The 12,763-nt window shown below is 43.3% G+C and overlaps 1 protein-coding gene and 1 pseudogene across 1 annotated transcript; both read left to right on the top strand.

Moving 5' to 3' along the window:
* The first annotated feature begins 6,969 nt into the window (after window positions 1-6,969).
* Window positions 6,970-7,684, top strand: LOC113958807 (annotated as a pseudogene).
* A 94-nt stretch (window positions 7,685-7,778) lies between these two features.
* Window positions 7,779-8,755, top strand: LOC113958806 (sentrin-specific protease 5-like). The gene is made up of 2 exons (XM_027667345.1): window positions 7,779-8,369; window positions 8,508-8,755. The coding sequence occupies exons 1-2, from the start codon at window positions 7,779-7,781 to the stop codon at window positions 8,751-8,753; spliced, it is 837 nt and encodes a 278-aa protein (XP_027523146.1). The 3' UTR covers window positions 8,754-8,755.
* Window positions 8,756-12,763: the final 4,008 nt, after the last annotated feature.

Genomic DNA, 12,763 nt, shown 5'->3' with positions numbered 1-12,763 from the left:
TTTCTGCCGCGTATGAGCAGCGGGGGGGAGAGAAGGGGAGGGCAAGCTAGAAAACTACCTTCCCGCATTTGTTAACTCTCATGTTAACTCTATTGTCTGTCAAACATGTCGTTGTGAACTCACAGTGTTATTAATGTTACTCGGGGGGGGGGGGGGGGAAGCGCACAAAGTTTTTGCCAGGAGAAAACAGAAAAAGAAAAGTAAAAATCCCCTCTTTGCAAAATTCAGCCTTATCAGGAAGAGAGATAAAGTGTATTTCACACAGTAGAGTCAGTTTGTTGCTTAACAACCAAACAGGAGCCCAAACCTCCCACTAGCCAAATCCACGAAAAGTTTAAAATACCAATTTCTCAGGACTAGGGAGGGAGTAAAACTCTCCTACTTTATAAAAACTGTAACTTTGCAACCATCTGATTAGAGAAAGAAATTATCTTTCCTTGCAGTCAAAAAACGGGGGGTGAGAACATGCATAAACGTAATAAAGAAGTAGAGTTTTTAAAGTGACTACTGACAGATTTTCTTTGAAACCCATCCCGCTGCCTGTGATAAGAAAATTCCAAAGTGTGTGGGGGAGTGACTCTCCACCAGAGCAGAGTGAAGGTAGTGCCAAGCACAGCTGCGCTGCCTTCCCTCTCCTTCCCACCCTTTCGTTGCTTCAGTGTTTTACAGACATATTTTTAGAGATTACTAAAAAAGCCTTAAGGTAAACTAATTTAGTAAAATGCTTATTCCAAGATATCTTATTTGACAAAGGCAGTTTTTGCCAGAGAAAAAAGGAAAAGACAGACCATTTTAGCCTGAAGTTTCCACCTTTGTAAAGAGAGAGATAAGATCTAAGGAGATAAGAGGGATTTGCCTAACAACACACAGCCTTTTAAGTTTAAACTGTTGCTTAGTAAGTGAATAGAGAAAATTAAAACCTTTTCTACCTTTTATAGCAACAAGCAAGAAACAAAACTATGTAAACTTAATTTTTCTGTTCTCTTCTCAGTAGAGCATATGCCAGAAAGACTGAGAGGTAGAAATTGTTTCTTAGTCAATTTTTTTTAAATGCAAATTGTTGCTGAAAACCAAAAAACATTCTAAAAAACTCGGATACTTTCAGAACTGTGAAGTTTTCTAAGAAAGAGAAACAAAAGAGTATAAAGGCTCTTTCACTGATGCCTGTGCAGCTTATGCTAAGGAAAAAAAACTCAGGAGCAGTTAATCGAGGGTGAAATAAGGAAAGGGTTTAATTTGTGCCAAGGCATAGATGTTACAGGACGCACCGGCTGTGCCTGAGATGTTACATTTTATAATATTGCTTGACCAATCCAAGTTTTGTCCATCCCGTAGCCTTTGCTCTGGTCCACCCCCTGGCCCACCCCCTGGGAATTGGGTCTGTGGGCTTTTGGGACCACCTCTTCATCATTCTCATCATCCTCAGAGCACAAAGGGTACATGGTCACCCAGTTCTTGACTCTGTTCTGTTGTTCAGGCCAAGATATGAGTATTTGCTGCCCAGGCTTGGCTCCTCCTCGGAACCGATTTAGGTGAGTGAGGGGTGGGTCAAGCTCGTTAGCAGGTGCTACAGGAGGCTATATAAGAGCCTCCAAGAGGGTGAGTGACCTTCGCTGGCACCCAACAGGAGCGGACAAACAGGGGCGTGGCACAGCAATTTGCACGGCATTTTGTGCAGGCAGGGCAAGCAGGCAGGGCACAGACAGCTCCCACTTCTCGTAGGTGAGCGTGCTTTTTAAATTTAGAAATGGTCTCCAGAAAAACAAAACCCGTTGCTGCTGTTAATACAAGGAGTGTGTCTACACAGAGACTCCCCTCCAAGAAGGATGCATCCACACAGGCCTCTGGCTGTGCAGAGTGTCTGAGCCTGTCATTGGTACCAGAGGATGGTGTGGGAGGCACCTGTGTACGATGCGAGCAGGTGAGTGACTTGCTGTGCCTAGTGGCAGAACTTAAGGAAGAGGTAGAGAGGTTAAGGTGCGTTAGAGAGAGTGAAATGGAAATTGACTGGTGGAGTCAAACCCTTTCGTCCCCTAAGGAAGTCCAACAGGAGACAGCGAAGCCCTGCCCCTCCTGCCATAAGGCAGATGGAGCAGACCAAATTGATGGGGGGGAATGGAAACAGGTCCCTAATGGGAGAGGTAAAAGAACCCTCTCTTGACCCCCATCACCTCTCCGGGTGCCCTTGAAGAATAGGTATGAGGCCCTGGACCCAGAGAACCAGGTAGAGGACTGCCAAGAAGATCTGCCTGGAGAGCCTCTTGGTTGGACCCTGTCTACAAGACAGATTACAACCACAGCTACAAGAAAAAAAAGAAGGGTGGTTGTAGTCGGTGACTCCCTTCTGAGGGGAACTGAGGGTCCTATATGTCGCCCAGACCCATCTCAGAGACAGGTATGCTGCCTTCCTGGGGCCAGGGTGAGGGATATCAGTAGGAGACTTCCTGAGCTAATTCAGCCCTCAGACTATTATCCGCTGGTGGTAGTCCAGGCTGGCAGTGAGGACATTAATGGAAGAAGTGTCAGGACAATTAAAAAAGACTTTAAAGCACTGGGTCGGTCAGTTCATGGGACAGGAACACAAGTGATATTTGCCTCAGTTCCTGTACTATCTGGGATGGATGAGGAGTTAAATAAAGAGAGGAGCAGAAAAGCCCAACTCATCAACAGATAGCTAAAAGACTGATGCCACCGTCAGAATTTTGGTTTTTTTGACCATGGGGCAAACTCCATGGTACCTAGTCTCCTAAAATCAGATGGGATTCATCTTTCTAGGAAGAGCAAGAGGACTGTAGCGCATAAGTTGGCAAGGCTGATCAGGAGGGCTTTAAACTAGGTTTGAAGGGAGAAGGGATTGAAACCGGCTCTCCAGTGATCAGCCTAAGGACAGAAAGCCCGAGTTAAGAATGAAATCAGCAGCCCACCTGAAGTGCATGTACACCAATGCATGCAGCATGGGCAACAAACAAGAGGAGCTGGAAGCCATCGTGCAGCAGGAAAGCTATGATGTAGTTGCCATCACAGAAACATGGTGGGATGACTCACATGACTGGAGTGCAGCCATGGATGGCTACAAGCTCTTCAGAAGGGATGGGCAAGGTAGGAGAGGTGGAGGGGTGTCTCTGTATGTTAGAGAGTCTCTTGACTCTTTAGAACTTGAAGTCAGTAACGATAAGGTTGAGTGCCTGTGGATCAAAATCAGGGGGAAGGCCAACAAGGCTGACATCCTGGTGGGAGTCTGTTACAGACCACCCAACCAGGATGATGAGGATGATGAATTTTTCTACAAGCAGCTGGCAGATGTCTCAAAATCGCCAGCCCTTGTTCTTGTGGGTGACTTTAACCTGCTGGATGTCTGCTGGGAACTCCACATGGCAGAGAAGAGGCAGTCTAGGAGATTCCTAGAGTGTATAGAAGACAATTTCCTGCTCCAGCTGGTAAATGAGCCTACCAGGGATGGGGCCCTGCTAGACCTGCTGTTCACAAACAGAGAGGGGCTGGTGGGAGATGTGGTGGTCGGAGGATGTCTGGGGCATAGTGACCATGAAATAATAGAATTCTCAATACTCAGGGATACAAGAAGGGCCATCAATAAAACCTCTACACTGGACTTCCGGAGGGCAGATTTCAGCCTGTTCAAGAGACTGGTTCAGAGGGTGTGGCAGTAAATCTGCAGTATATGAGAAAACTGGTTTAAACATGTTTCAAAATGGCTTTTTGTAGTCTCTTTGCTAACTCATGCTTTCTTCTTCCCAAGACCCCCCATGACAAGTGTTATCCCATGCAGGAATGTCCTGGGAAGATGTCCTAAGGTGTTCTCATTGGACCTTGTTAACCCCTTCCTGTGACTGGGTGTTCCTGTAAGCCCCTTGAGACTTCTAATTGGTTACTCTGTGAGTCCCTCTAACCCTATAAATGTAACCCCCCCAACAATAAACCGTCTCTTGCCTCCTCTCCACGCCGGTGTACTGTCTCTGTGCCTGCCATGGAGCCACGTGGGTGGGGAGAAGGGGGAGCACCTCTCCCCTCCAGGCTCAGGACCTGAAGAAACCCCTGGCACTGGAGTCCCCCCCATCCACTTAAGCCATCGGAAATGGTTCCTCAGATGGAAATGGAACTAGAACTGGGCCGCCCCACGCCATGGGGGGAAAGAGATCCAGATAGGGTACCGTGGGAAACAGCCCTTAAAAACAAAGGGGTCCAGGAGGGATGGACATACTTCAAGAAGGAAGTCTTAAATGCACAAGAGCAGGCTGTCCCAGTCTGCCAAAAGGCAAGCCGGCAGGGAAGACAGCCAGCCTGGCTGAACAGGGAGATCTTGAGGAAAATTAGGATGAAAAAGAGAACCTACCGATTATGGAAAAAAGGACTGGCTACTCAGGAAGAGTTCAGGAATTTAGTTAGGTCATGTAGAAAGAAAATCAGAGAGACGAAGGCAAGATTTGAACTCAATCTTGCCACTTCTGTTAAGGAAAATAAAAAGTCTTTCTATAGATACATCAGTAGCAAAAAGAGGGACAAGGAAAACCTCCATTCTTTAGTGGACATGGGGGGGAACATAGTTATTAAAGATGAGGAAAAGGCTGAGGTATTTAACACCTTCTTTACCTCAGTCTTCAATGGTAGGACAGGTCTCTCTGAGGACAACTGGCTTCTGGAGCATGTAGATAGGAATATGAAGCTGAATAGTCCCCCCGTAATCAAGGAGGAAACAATCAGCGACCTGCTGAGCGACTTGGATCCTCACAAGTCTATGGGACCAGATGGGATCCACCCAAGGGTGATGAGGGAGCTGGCGGAAGAGCTCACCAAGCCTCTCTCCATCGTTTACCAACAGTCGTGGCTCACTGGGGAGGTCCCAGATGATTGGAAGTTGGCAAATGTCACACCAATCTACAAAAAGGGCCGGAAGGAGGACCCAGGAAACTACAGGCCCATCAGTCTGACCTCAGTGCCTGGCAAGGTTATGGAGCAGATCATCCTGGGTGCAATCACACAGCACCTACAGGATGGACAAGGGATCAGACCCAGCCAGCACAGGTTTAGGAAGGGCAGGTCCTGTCTGACCAATCTGATCTCCTTTTATGATCAGGTGACCCGCCTGGTGGATGAGGGGAAGGCTGTGAATGTAGTCTATCTGGACTTCAGCAAAGCCTTTGACACTGTCTCCCATAATATACTCCTGAAAAAACTGGCAGCCCATGGCTTGGACAGGGGCACTCTGTGCTGGGTTAGGAACTGGCTGGAGGGCCAGGCCCAGAGAGTGCTGGTGAACGGGGCTGCATCCAGCTGGTGGCCGGTCACCAGTGGTGTCCCCCAGGGATCAGTGTTGGGCCCAGTTCTGTTTAATATCTTTACTGATGATTTAGATGAGGGGATTGAGTCCATCATTAGCAAATTCACAGACAACACCAAGTTGGGAGGGAGTGTCGACCTGCTGGAAGGCAGGAGGGCTCTGCAGAGGGACCTGGATAGGTTGGAGAGTTGGGCTGGTTCCAACGGAATGAGGTTCAACAAGGTCAAGTGCCGGGTCCTGCACTTTGGCCACAACAACCCACTGCATCGCTACAGGCTGGGGACAGAGTGGCTGGAGAGCAGCCAGGCAGAAAGGGACCTGGGAGTGCTGATTGACAGGAGGCTGAACATGAGCCAGCAGTGTGCCCAGGTGGCCAAGAAGGCCAATGGCATCCTGGCCTGTATCAGGAACAGTGTGGCCAGCAGGACCAGGGAAGTGATTCTTCCCCTGTTCTCAGCGCTGGTGAGGCCTCACCTGGAGTACTGTGTCTAGTTCTGGGCCCCTCAGTTCAGGAAAGATGTTGAGGTGCTGGAGCAGGTGCAGAGAAGGGCAACGAGGCTGGTGAAGGGACTTGAACACAAGTCCTATGAGGAGAGGCTGAGGGAGCTGGGGTTGTTTAGTCTGGAGAAGAGAAGGCTTAGAGGCGACCTCATCACTCTCTTCAACTACCTGAAGGGAGGTTATAACCAGGTGGGGGTTGGTCTCTTCTCCCAGGCAACCAACAATAGGACAAGGGGACATGACCTTAAGCTGTACCAGGGGAGGTTTAGGTTAGATATTAGAAAGAAATTCTTTACAGAGAGGGTAATCAGGCATTGGAATGGGCTGCCCAGGGAAGTGGTGGATTCTCCGTCCCTGGAGGTTTTTAAGATGAGGCTGGACGTGGCACTTAGTGCCATGGTCTAGCAACTGTGGTGGTAGTGGATCAAGGGTTGGACTTGATGATCTCAGAGGTCCTTTCCAACCCGTCTGATTCTATGATTCTATGATTCTCTTAACAGCATAGGCCTTGCCTTGACAAAAGACTAAACATTTCTACTGAATTCAGGGGTAGATTTGATATGGGGAGCATAGAATGGGGTGAGAGGGTTAAGGAATGTGTAAACTACTTGTGCTACAGGGTAGGGAACAAGGGCTGCTGCTTCTACTTCTTATAAAACTTATAAAGCTTACAAAATTAGAAAAATAAGAAACTAAAAGTGTCTTAAGGCATCACACACAAAGATATTTTGCTAGAAAAGATAACAGCACCAATAACAAACTCAAAAATAGAACACAGCTAATTATTAATTATAGCCTTGCATTGATTTGTTTATTATATTTGGGAATTAAAAAAACAAATTTTAACTTGCTCAGATTCTGTAAAATACAAATATGCATAATTTTGAAGGTATCTAAAATTGTCTTAAACTACATCTGTTCTAGTCTTTGTGCTAAACAACAGAGGTATGTCCCTGTTACCAAGTAGCAACCTTAGACCAAAGCTGCTACTGCTTTCCCAAGAAGCATCCCTAGTCCCCTGGCATGCTCCTATAAGCAAGATCCTGATTTAAAGAAACCTGAAGGCTGGATGACACTGCTTAAGTTGGAAGGGACGTGATTCTTCTCCAGTTTCATTCTTTTGCATCCAGAGAGACAGAACTCTGCCCTATGAATTACTGTGAATCCTTACATTAGAAATGGCAAATACATTGCCTGTGTCTGACAATTTAGTTGACCTTTATGACAACCAAAGTGTGCCTCCTCTAGAACTAAACATCAGCAACTCCTGTCCAACTAATCTTCCTAATATAAAAAAGGAGTTCAAAAAATTCCAAAGCAAGAGCATTGGCTAAAGAGAGGCAAAAGAAAAACAACCACAACTTAATTGAACGAAGAAGAAGATCTAAAATTAATGATTGTATAAAAGAACTGAGCACCTTGATACCCAAGTCAAATGACCCAGATATGTGCTGGAATAAGGAAATTATCCTAAAAGCCTCAGTGGATTACATCCATAAACTGCAAAGAGAACAGCAGTGCATGAAAGAGCTGGAAAACAACCTGAAGAAACTGGAATATGCCAGCAAACACCTGTTGCTCAGAATACAAAAACTTGAGATGCAAGCTCAAGCACATGGACTATTCCTTGTTCCATCTACAAGCCTTTACTCCCCTGATATAGTCAACAAGGTCATCAAACAAGAGCCTGTGCTGGACAACTACACCCAAAACATGATGCCACGCCACACAAACCTGTCCTGCACCACCACTCTCAACCTCACTGACGGCACCATCGCCTTCAGTGACAACCTCGGGAACGTGACTAAACCAACTGACACTTACAGTGTTCCTGCAAAATTGAGATCCAAACTAGAAGATATCCTGATAAACGATAAATATTATTAAAGAAAAGAGAAAAGAAGCTGTGTGTGACTTGATAATAAAAAGGTAAAAGAGATAAAAATATATTTAATCCAATCATACAAATAAACCCTTATCCATGGAGCTGACACAAAATAAGGACAGCTCTAGCCTAAGAGAAACAGAGAGCTCCTTGGACATTTTTAGTTCAAAATTACTAGATCATTCTTACTGTAAAAATTCTCTCAAAAAGCCTTCACCAGAAAACACAGGACTGAAATCAGGGACTCGGAAGGGAGGAAAAATGGATAGTCAGAAAACTTCCCAGGTGACTGATGAGCAGTTGGCAACGTGGCTTTGTGAATTCCTAGACGAAGTCATGAAAAAATATGGCAGTTTAGTACCACTCTGTGAAAAAGATGTCTTGGAAAGATTAAAAGAAGTCTTTAATGAAGATTTCTCCCATAGAAAACCTTTTATCACCAAGTATCGGGAAAAACTTCCAAAACCCTCCACTTGCAATTTCCGGATCTTCTATAATAAGCACATGCTAGATATGGATGATTTGGTTACACTGGAAGGCCAGAACTGGCTGAATGACCAGATAATTAATATGTATGGTGAACTTGTAATGGATGCAGTCCCTGAAAAAGTTCATTTCTTTAAAAGTTTTTTTTATACACAGCTTGTAACCAAAGGATATAATGGGGTAAAACAATGGACTAAAAAGGTAGACTTATTCAAAAAGACTCTCTTATTAATTCCTATTCACCTGGAAGTCCACTGGTCTCTCATTGCTGTGAACATCCCCAGTCAAATTATTTCATTTTATGATTCCCAAGGTATTCATTTTCAGTTTTGTGTAGAGAACATTCAACAGTATTTGCTGACTGAAGCAAAGGAGAAGAATCACCCCGAGTTCCTTCAAGGTTGGCAGACTGCTGTGACAGAATACATTCCACAACAGAAAAATGACAGTGACTGTGGAGTTTTTGTACTCCAGTACTGCAAGCACCTCACCTTAGATCAGCCTTTTCAGTTCTCCCAAGAAGATATGCCCCAAGTGAGAAAAAGGATTTACAAGGAGCTGTGTGAACGCCAGCTAATAGACTAATAAGATGCAGCCAACCTAATTTATCTGGCATTTCTAACAAGTTGCAGCTAGTGTTTGTGTACTTGAATTTCTGAAAACTTTCAAGAATTTTGAACTATTCTCAGTTCAATGGTGTGACCACTGTCGTTACCTCAATTTTTTGATAAGTTCTTTAACTGGCAGAACACGACAGAGCTGCCATAGAATATTCCTAATGTCAGTTTGGTTCTCTTATGTTCTCAGCATGCCTTATAGACAAAGCATGCAACTAAAGCCATAACACTGTAGATTTAGTGTGCCTTTGAGATGTAGCTAGAAATGACAAATATGGGTGAATTTGTTTGGAAACATAAAGATACATGGTGTGTTTTCTGATACAATAATGCTTTGAATCAATAACATATAATAGTCATAGTAGTGAAATTTAGATTATAAAACAACTTAAGTACATTTCAGTTAGAAATTAAAAGTGTATGGGGATTACTTTCTTATGTAGAAGTTTTTAACTCACTCATAAAACAAATTATTATCAGAAAAGCATTTTACACATCAATGAACTTGTAAAAAAAAAGGGGGAAGAGACTATGTATGTGCATAAACAGATGCTAACTCAGAATAGATCTCTTTTAAGTTTGTTAGGCCTTATATTCCTTATAATAATTCCTCTTCAAACCAGGTACAGTTGATAAATGTGACTACCAAAAATGACAAACTGGAAAGTACATAGCCATCTCAAATGTAAAACGTGTAATTGAAGTGTGAAAGTATAATGGAAATTCCAGTTGTGTGTGAGTGAAGAATGACTGAGGTGGCCACCAATGAATGACTGGAATAAGATTGTATGAGAGAGAGAGACTGTATAGGTATATGTGTGCAAACTTAAAAATACTTTATATTAGTGTTAAGATTTTAAGGGAGTGTGTTACATGAATCTGTCGAACCATAGTGAGTCCTTATTCTAGATAGATAAACTCTCTAATTTTTTCTTGGTGAAGTGTTGTTATCCATCCTTATAGTAAGATGCTGCATTTCTTCTTAGCTTTGAATCAGGGGTTGTCAATACTGATGCCTTGCTTGATCAGCCTTGTTGCAAAGGACCCTGCAACAGACTGTCAAGGCCATCTTTGTGGCATTAATACAAAAAAAGGGGGAATTGTCGGGGTCAACAACAGGTCTGTTGGAAGTAAGAAGATGGAAGACAAGAATTACACAAAAGGACTTCCTGGACTTTCTGCAAGTCACAGTGACTCTGCTTTAGCCAGATCATGATGACTAAGCAAATGCTGTATCACCATGAGTTTGCTATTTGACAGCCAATCCTGATGTATGTGTACATGAAGGCACCAATTGTAGGTCGACGTGTGTTGTGTGAAGAGTATAAATATCTGTAACTTTTTGCAATAAAGATCCCTTTATCCTGTCCCTGCCTTGAAAGATGATTCTGTGTCGCTTTAGCCATCTCAACTTAACAGCTACAGGTTGGTAGTTTCCAGGGTCCTCCTTTCTACCCTTTTTAAAGATGGTGTAGGGATGGTTGAGATTTCAGAAGAATTTGTAATCGAAAGCTAGAACTTGTTTTGCTTAGGAAGACTGCAAAATGCCTTCTCAAAGGGTTAGATATTTTTCTCCCTTCTGCAGTCAGAGGGAGTTGCAGAGAGAGCTGTGTTATCTCCCTCTGCTATGCCGGAGAGAGATAACCCTCACAAACATGTACAGGGCCACAGCAGCTGAGAGAAGGCAGGAAGGACAGGGAATAGAAGGTGAAAAGCCCTGGAGAGGGCAGGGCCTTGCCCTTCCTCCCTGGGGCCCAGTGCTTCTATAGCACTGTGAGGTATTTGTAAGTTTTTCATGTTCTGGCATTCTAAATAAACTTGAATTCTTTCCACTGCCTAGGCATTTCTGGGGATACCTGCATATCTTACTTTACGAATGGGTACAATGTTTCCCTTTTCCAGTCACCTGGGACTTCACCTGACTGCCATGGCTTTTCAAATATCATGGAGAATGGCTTGTTAACTACATCAGCCAATTCCCTCAGGACTCTGGGACACATCTCACCAGGTCCCATAGACTTATGTACATTCAGGTTCCTCAGGTGGTCATGAACCAGATCTTTACCGACAGTGGGAGGGACTTTGCTCCCCCAGTCCCCATCCTGCTGTCCATCCACTCAAGAGGTGTGGGAAGAAAGACTGACAGTGAAGACTGAGGCAAAAACATTGTTGAGTACCTCATCTTTCTCCTCATCCATTGTTACTAGTTTTCCAGCATTCTTTATCAAGGGGGACACTTTCTTTGACCTTCCTTTTCTGATTAACATACCTGTAGAAGCCCTTCCTGTTATTCTTTGCATCCCTTGCCAGGTTGAGTTCCAACTTCGCCTTGGCCTTCCTCACCCCATCCCTACACAACCGAACTTGATCTCTATGCTCTTCCTAGGTTACCTGTCCTTGTTTCCACTGCCTGTGCATTTGCTTCTTTCCCTTTAGTTTGACCAGCAGTTCCCTACTCAGCCATGCAGGTCTCTTGCCTTCCTTGCCTGATTTCTTGCTCCTGGGGATTGCCAGCTCTTGTGTTCCATGAAAGACTTATTAGCAAGTCATTTAGTTTAACACAGTATTATTACATCCCCAAAGAATCATAGCCTGGTCTACAAGTGTCATGCTCTATTAAACTCAACATCTGTTTAGTCCCAGAACTTGTCTCCATGATATAGCAGCAGATGCTTCAGAGCAAACACAAGGGAGTTTGCTTTGCACATCAGGACTCATTCCAATCTCAAATAGCTAATGGTAGATATAAATCCCGAATTTACTGTCCCTTCTAAAAGATTGTAGTAATAATTAATAACAATGTTTACAAGAATACCACTTTTGCTCTTCAAGTTAAAAGCGATTCAGCAATATATACATGCTGTGTCTGAGCTCATAAGTATAACTCAAGGTACAGTATCTGTACTGTTAAACTTGGAAAAAAAACTGGTCACGTTCTCTAAACCTTCTATTTCAATAATTTTAGACAAGTAATTATAGTTCCTTTAAGGATTAAATCTCCTACCGGTCTCACAACTTAATTGTCAATGCTGACATTGACTGTCCAGTACAGCCAGCTCCCCCGTTCAAAACTATCCTTGCCATGATTGTCTAGCTGAGTCTGCGGATAACCTGAATAAAACCTGAGTAATATAGATCATATATAGTTGCGGGTTTGGGGTTTTTTTAATGAGTACTTTCAAGTCCAAGTATTTGAGATGGTAATGCAGACAATTTTACCATGCCATCTGAGATCTGGTCTCTATTTTGGGTCTTTACCACAACCATATGAAAGTAAATTAAGAAGTTATGTTGTTATACATTTGAACAGCTAACAAAACTCCATTTCTATATATAACAGCACTCTGGTTACCTTTATAGTTTGCTGCTTTATGAACTAAAACAAATGGACAGCATTTTCCTTTCAAGCAAAGCAACCAATATCAATGTAGAGATGAGAACATGTGAGATGTAATGCTGCTTATTCAAGTATTAGCAAAGCTGTTGCACTGAGGTTTTTGGCTGATTCCTATTTGCATCCAAGAACTACAGGTTTCAGACCATCTTTCACCCACGAGACATTAAAACATCCCACAAAATCCTAACATAAAACTTCCCACAGAGTTATGAGACTACTGCAATATTTATATATAAAATTCTCCATGTAACAGAAGACACAGGAGATATTAAAAGTACATGATATTCAGTTCCAGTATTTGAATTTTACTGTCCACCCAATATATTTCAATTCTGACTGTTCATTCATATTACAGTAATATTTATACCTAAGGATCAAATGCTTTATGGACTAAGTATTATACACAACACATACCTACACAACTGTGGTGGTTTAACAATAGCAGGAAATTAAACTCTAAATAAGCCACCCCCATTCCTCCCACCCCTTCCGGTAAGGGAGGGACAAAAAAGGAGAGATTATGGATTGAAGTAACAATTTACTGAAATGCACAGTAACAGCAGCAATATTAATAACAAAAG

Source organism: Corapipo altera, unplaced genomic scaffold (assembly GCF_003945725.1).
Source record: "Corapipo altera isolate COAL_440 unplaced genomic scaffold, ASM394572v1 61242, whole genome shotgun sequence".
In the NCBI taxonomy this organism is placed as follows: domain Eukaryota; kingdom Metazoa; phylum Chordata; class Aves; order Passeriformes; family Pipridae; genus Corapipo; species Corapipo altera.
The sequence above is the reverse complement of the archived record's forward strand: the minus strand, read 5'-3'. Positions and strand labels throughout refer to the sequence as shown.

Bases quoted from the DNA above. Each gene is read 5' to 3' on its own strand.
- LOC113958806 (XM_027667345.1), top strand. From the start codon at position 7,779: ATGGAGCTGACACAAAATAAGGACAGCTCTAGCCTAAGAGAAACAGAG. The intron at 8,370-8,507 runs GTAGACTTATTC...TTTTGTGTAGAG, and splicing joins TAAAACAATGGACTAAAAAG to AACATTCAACAGTATTTGCT.